Source organism: Buceros rhinoceros, unplaced genomic scaffold (genome assembly GCF_000710305.1).
Source record: "Buceros rhinoceros silvestris isolate BGI_N320 unplaced genomic scaffold, ASM71030v1 scaffold16951, whole genome shotgun sequence".
NCBI lineage: Eukaryota > Metazoa > Chordata > Aves > Bucerotiformes > Bucerotidae > Buceros > Buceros rhinoceros.
Genome location: NW_010393835.1, coordinates 22,030 through 28,827, shown reverse-complemented (window position 1 = coordinate 28,827; position 6,798 = coordinate 22,030). Strand labels below are relative to the sequence as shown.

At 37.3% G+C, this 6,798-nt stretch overlaps 1 protein-coding gene across 1 annotated transcript; it reads left to right on the top strand.

Annotated features, from left to right (window-relative positions):
* Positions 1 to 812: 812 nt before the first annotated feature.
* Positions 813 to 5,466, top strand: USP14 (ubiquitin specific peptidase 14 (tRNA-guanine transglycosylase); the record flags this gene model as incomplete). Its single annotated transcript, XM_010145027.1, has 6 exons — positions 813 to 878; positions 1,201 to 1,293; positions 2,276 to 2,404; positions 3,442 to 3,502; positions 4,542 to 4,649; positions 4,760 to 5,466. Coding segments are annotated over 6 exons (609 nt in total), but the record flags the coding sequence as incomplete, so codon positions are not given.
* Positions 5,467 to 6,798: the final 1,332 nt, after the last annotated feature.

The following is a 6,798-nucleotide window of genomic DNA, read 5'->3' as shown; positions in this document are numbered from 1 at the left end:
TATATATATATATTAAAAAATTCTAAGTTTTCAGGGTCTTTTGCATATCTGAAGGAGCAAGGAGAGGAGCTACTACAAAACTGTTTAGTAACTGCTTTTGCAGATGGAAGCAGTGATCTGGTTTGCCCAGGACTGGACCAAGTTGCGTGGTTCTCAGATAATTTTTATCTGCTTTTTCTTTTTTAACAGAATTTAGAAGGATAAATTAGTTAAATTATTTAATGCTTGCAAATAAGATTATGAATAAAGAAACCTCACTTTCAGTCCAGAAAAGGTTGTCCAGAATTCTTATGCTGGATTGCCTGCAGCAAGAGAGTCACAACACTAACAGGACAACCTTTTCCTGGATTTGAAAGGTCTCTGGAAGCAGAGTATCACCAAGTGTCTCCTTATTTGCAGCTCTGTCTGCTTTATACTGAGAGTTGAGAAATGTGCAGATATTCTTGTCACAAGAAACTTTTTCTTTAGTTATGTTCCAAGCATCACATGACATGTTGGTAACCAAATCCAGATACAATTTGTAACCAAATCCCGTTAAAAGTTCTAAAGTTTTCTGCTGAAACTTAATGCTGTCAGAACTTAGCACTGTCAGAGCTCAACACTGAGCCTGGAGCTGAACAAATGAATGGGCATGCTCTTTCTGCCAAGAGTTTCAAAATACTGTGTCATAGTGGCTGATAGCAACAGAAGAGATTAGCGGAACAAGATTTAGTTTATGGTTTGTTTATCTGTATTGGGCTTTTCTTTCAGCTGTGTTTTATGATGAATATATGTGTTAATACTGTGTTTTGTTTGTTTGTTTGTTTTTTCAGCGTCTTCAAGAGGAAATCACCAAACTCTCTCCAACACTGCAGAGAAATGCACTCTATATCAAATCTGTGAGTGGTACTTCTGTTGCTTTCTTTGAGTCTTTTAACAGTTCTCAGTTTTCCCAGAACGCAGTTATTGCTGCAACAGCAAGTGATTTATGTTTATAAAGCATCTGAATATCCACTACCAAGAAATATAAGACCAGCTGAAAATTATTTCTTTGAGTACACTACTATTCAGAGCTTCAAAATAGGAGGCATTGTTATATTCCTAAGTATTTATGTACAGATATGTTCCCAGAAGAGTCTGTAATTTCTGATGAGCAGTGTTTAAGGTATAAAAGATCTGTGAATATCTAAAGTAATAGCTCTTTCTAAATTTCTTTTATAGTCTAAAATTAGTCGCTTGCCAGCGTACCTGACTATTCAGATGGTTAGATTTTTTTACAAAGAGAAAGAATCTGTGAATGCCAAAGTTCTTAAGGTAAGTTTTCTGCATGTTGAAGTTTAATTTGTCTTTGTTTTTCCTCATTGTTTCTCAATGTGTTTTTAATATAGGTAGACAACTAATGCTTGAAGGCTCTTTAATAATCTTTTTGCTTTTAACAGTGCAGTTTTATTGTTTAAGTACAAAGTAGCTTTGTTCCCACTTGTGATGATATGTGGCAAGCTATACTACCAAAATCATTGGCGGAGGAGGTAAGGGACAGAAGTGAATTTGCTCCAATACTGCTATGATGATTTTTGGTCTTTCCTCACCAGTGGTTCAGAGAAGAATGTTTAATTAAAGAGAGGACTACTCTTTCAGTCACTGGACAGTGTTCTGAAGTTGAACAGGAAATGTTTATGCAAACTAACACTTCCTGTATTATTTCAATTGTCCGGCTTTCCAATTGACAAGTGCGAGAACCAGCTGCAAACATCTAAATGTTCCAGTTTTGCTTCCTGTTGGCCTTGGCTGATAGACCTGTTAGGCTGCCCCGGTAGCATCATGATATATCATGATGCCTGCTGCTTACAGGACAAGCATGGGAATAAAAATTGGAGGCATGTGTTACCTATTTTATTTACAGTGTTGTTTAGATAACACAAATTGACATTTTTGCAAGTGTACGGTCATTCTACATGCATTTTTTTTTTCCTTAGGAGGCCTGCGTAGGTATTTCCATAGTATAGAAGTATCACAGCTAATAATGAAGAATCTAAATATTTATGCTGAATGTAGTAATTTATGATGGTTTGTTTACACTGAATCAGACATTCTTCTGTGAAAGTATTGTAGCCCTTTACGTAAGTACTGTCAGCAACATTTCAGTAGATCAAGTTGTCATAAATGTGATTAAGTCAAATTAGATGGAACTCTAGTGTTGTCTTCCCATGGGAGAACGCTTTAATATGGACTATGAAATTATGCTAATATATATGCTATATATATGCTAATAATCTTCATGCTTTTTGCTTTCTAGGATGTTAAATTTCCCCTTATGTTGGATGTGTATGAGCTGTGTACACCAGACCTTCAGGAAAAAATGGTTTCTTATCGATCAAAATTCAAAGATCTAGAAGACAAGAAAGTAAATCAACAGCCAAAGAATGTAAGTCTTCTGGCAACTTTACAGATGTTTTGATTAAATAAGTCATATATCTGGAATTGGGGTACCAATAAAGACTAGAGAAAACTTGACTTTGTTAAATACATGGTTTTCTTAATTAGCATTCAAACTCCTTGGCATTGAGCTTTAGATCTTTTGTGTATTTTAATGAAAATACAGTTTATGCTTTGGTATGACTGATGGTAGGAAATATTATATGCTGTAGACAAACATACTGCTTACATTTTTATTTCAAAATGTAGTGCTTCTGCTTACCAGTGTTAATTACACAAAATTACTCTCTTCAACCATTATTGCTTGCTGGCAGGTCACCTGTTCATTGGAGTAAGGTAGCTAGTTCTTGCTCACCAACTAGAAAGGGTTGTACAAGGGAGTACTACGTGCCTGATAAAATTCAGAATATGTGTACTAGTGTGCTAAAAGGTTGGACTCTAGAAACTTGGTAAAAGGTTTCATCTCCTACCCTGCCTACTAAAACTGACTTGCCTTTTTTTTAATGAAGAAGAAAATAAACAAGCTAAAACTGTATTATTTTAGCTGATTTTTTTTAAAGTTTGCTACTCTTTCCTTGGCCTAATTCACAGCGGTTTCATTTAAATGTTTAAATATGGCTTGCATCTCTTTTTACACATCTAGAAGCAAGGAAAGGGTTCTAGTTTAAAACAGAATGTATTGGCGCTTATATTTTCTTGTTGCCACTTCTGCTGCTAGCAAGTCCCTGACAAGGAATAAAAAATTGCAGAATTGTTTCTGTGCTCCAAACTTGTAAATCTGGTATGTAAACAGTTTGGGCACTATGTGCTAAAACATTTACATATTTGCTTTAAAAAGTGGTCTTGTTTAGATTAGGCTCTTGGCTATCCAACTAGAAATATGGTAATAGGAATTGTTTTAAGTTGAACAAAAGATGTTTAGGCTTAGATACGTCTTTAAATGAACAGAGAGTTGGTATTTGAGATGATTGTGCTAAAGCTTTCTCAAAACCATTCCACAGTAATTCACCATATTCTGTTCTTTAGTCTAGTAAAAGTGATGGTGCACAGAAAGAAGTTAAATATGAACCATTTTCTTTTCCTGATGGTGAGTACAATAAAATAAATATATTTTGAAGGAACTTCCTATTTACTCCTATTTGAGTGGAGCTGATGGTAGGAATATTTCGAGAACCCAGATTATTTTTAATGCCTTTGAAAATTAATCAAAAACTGACAGAAATATAAGAAACAGAGAGATTAAGCAAGTCAAAATGCTGCTGGCATAGTCAAAGACATATTTTCCATCCATCTAACAAGTTGTTGATACATAGGAGACTTACACATCAAAAGACATTTGCATGTAACATAAATTGTTTTGTATGCTTCCTCATCAGTGGGCAGTAGAAAGCTGAAATCAAAACAAAAACTTAATTTGACTTCTAAAACTGCTGTGGTGGTGCTAGTGTTGCCTAAATTTGGGGGTTTGGAGCTCAAATGTCGTAAGCATTCACCCTCATGTTGAGGGCACTACAGAAATTATTTTGGAGGTCTTGTTTACCCAAATTGTTACCATTTCTGAGGTTTATGTGATGCACTACATGAGAAGTAGTGGAGAGCATTGACTAGGTTGAGGGCACAGTGAAAACAGGATATTCTGGAGTGATGAAAAGTGCAGTTAAGACACGTTGGGGATTGTAATACCCTCCTTGGTACATTCAGAATTAGCCAGTTTATTCCATTGAAAATTGAATAGTGTTAATTGACCCAACTGCAGAGTGGAGATTCTGCTGTAGCTGAACACTCTCAGCAGCATCACTATGCAGCTGATGTTTGAAGGAAGCGTATTGGCCAAACCTGTCCAGAAGCTTTTACTGACCATACATCATTTTAATGCTTTAAACTTACTGCATTTGCATTATACCCAGGATAAGGATTTGTGTCATGAAAATGAACAAACATTCTCAGTTTCTGGATGAGCTATGCTTGCTGAAAGCTGCTGCTTTTAGTTCACAGTGATTTAGGTCTGTGCTGTAAACAGGCTTTTACACAGCTGTATTGCTGCAGTATGGCTAATGTGTCTGGGTGCTGTTAAAACTGTTCATGTAAGACTCACATAATTTCTTTTTTTCCTCCTCTTCCTTCAGATATTGGTTCTAATAATTGTGGCTATTACGACCTCCAGGCAGTGCTTACACATCAAGGCAGATCAAGTTCCTCTGGGCATTACGTGTCTTGGGTTAAAAGGAAACAAGGTAAAAAAAAAAAAAGGCACTATTAACCACTCTTCTTTTGTTTAAGGGGCTGTTAAGCATGCTTAGATTTTATGTACATAAATTACAAATACTCTTTGTTTTTCTTGCAGATGAGTGGATTAAGTTTGATGATGACAAAGTCAGCATTGTTACACCGGAAGATATTTTGAGACTATCTGGGGGTGGAGACTGGCATATAGCTTACGTTCTACTATATGGGCCGCGCAGAATTGAAGTAATTGAAGACCAAGCTGAACAGTAGTCTTCAGTTTTAGTCATTCTGCCTAGGTGTGAAATAAATGTTGATTATTGATCACTTCTTTAACTCCAGAGCTTTAGCAAGTGGATAAACAATTTGTTCAAAACTTTTCATGTGAAGAGGGATCCATGTACCAATTAGTCACTACTGGGCTAGACTGCCCACTGGTGGTGACAATACTTAAAATAGCTTTAATGTCTTGCAGAAAGTAAGATTGACAACTTTTTTTTTTTTAAATGGGCCTCTTTGCCCCCTATTCCTGTTTCTCTTTAATGTCATCAAGTATTTATTACACACCTATTCTCACATTTGTTACTCTTGCATGGTTTATACCACAGTTCAGTAGCTGTCCATCCTTTGCCTTACCTAGCAGTTTTGTTAGGAAGGTAGAAGAGAAACTGTTGCCTTTTTGTGTAACTCAGTGCTGCTCCCCATAGCCAACAACCATGGCTACAATCAAGTACTTGCCCAGCCTGACCTGCTGATTCAGTATGTTCTGTTGCTGGCATCTCACAACTTCAAAATAAATTGTGATGAACAATGTGTCTCCATTAAAAAAAAATTAATATTGTGGTAGTGTGGTTAGCAGGTGTTTGTTTTCACTTCTTGGGCCACCACTGATGAATGTTTTGAAGCAGTTGTATAATAAAGCCACTTTTTTTTTAAGCTGTAGGGATTTATCTATCTCCTGTCCTACTATTTCTTTACTCCATAGATAAGTCTAGTATTACTTGCAAAACTGGGCTTTGCTTGCTTAGAGTAACTTCCCCACTGGAACACAGTAGCTGTATGATAGTGGGAAGCTGCAGTAAACTATTTCAGTGTACCACCAGAAAAGCACTAGGCCACCAACAGAAGTCAACCTCAGTGTAGAGGATCTGATTTAAGGTGTTTCCCAGTCACTTCTGGGAGAGCTAGCCCATATTCCTGTGAAATACCTTCACTTGTGTCTTCATTAAGTGACCCTGGGGCAAGTTTGACTGTGCCTCACTTGCTCAGAAAGGACCCCTTACACTCCCTTAGGGACACTAGCTTCAGCTATGACCTTCCCAGTTACTTTTTCTTCCTTATGACTTGTGTTGCTGGTTATTGCATTGCCTTCACTGCACACCTTCCCCTGGGAGGTTAGATGATGCTTAAAGGCAAGTTCTACCTATAAAGGAAGCCCCAGTGTAGCACAGGCTCTGTTCTGTGTACCCCACTGAAATAGTACAAGCTCCTGTTTTGAAAGGCTTGTTCTATCTCTCATTAAGGAGGAAAGAGAGACAGTGCCTCTGCCTGATTGATTGCTGCTTTGTGGAACTGTCTTCCTCAGTGTGGTCCTACAATCAGTGTTTCCTCTCTTAAACCTGCAGGTGGCGGTTGAGAAGAGCATTCTGTTCTGATCAATTATATTATCCTACACCTACAAAATGAATAATCTTTATTACTGGTCACAGCTGATATTTAAAAAAAAAGTTTAGCCATTTTTTTCTTCCCAGAAAGTGTTCTGCCCTGTTTTTCTTCTGCTCTTGCTTTTTTCTAATTTTTCTGATACATGCATTTAATACAACTGTACTACAGATTGTCTCACTGAGACAATATACACTTAATAGTTAACATCTGGAACTGTGAAACCCCTGTAGAAGAGCCAGAAGTTACTACATGGGTCTACAAGCCTGCCATCTGCACATCTAGTGGTCTTCCCAGGTCTGTCAAACTCTTTGGTTAGGGATTCTCACAGGCAGGAGCTCTCCCCAGGAGGGTCTATTTTCAAGCCTGTTTGAGGGCCAGAGCAGTGCTGCCATATTTTGATGAGGTCATGCTTTTCAGATGATGCAGAAGAAAGTCCATACTTCTCCATCTGACACAAGACTACACTGCCAGGTCAAAGAAAGGGATGAGAGCTAA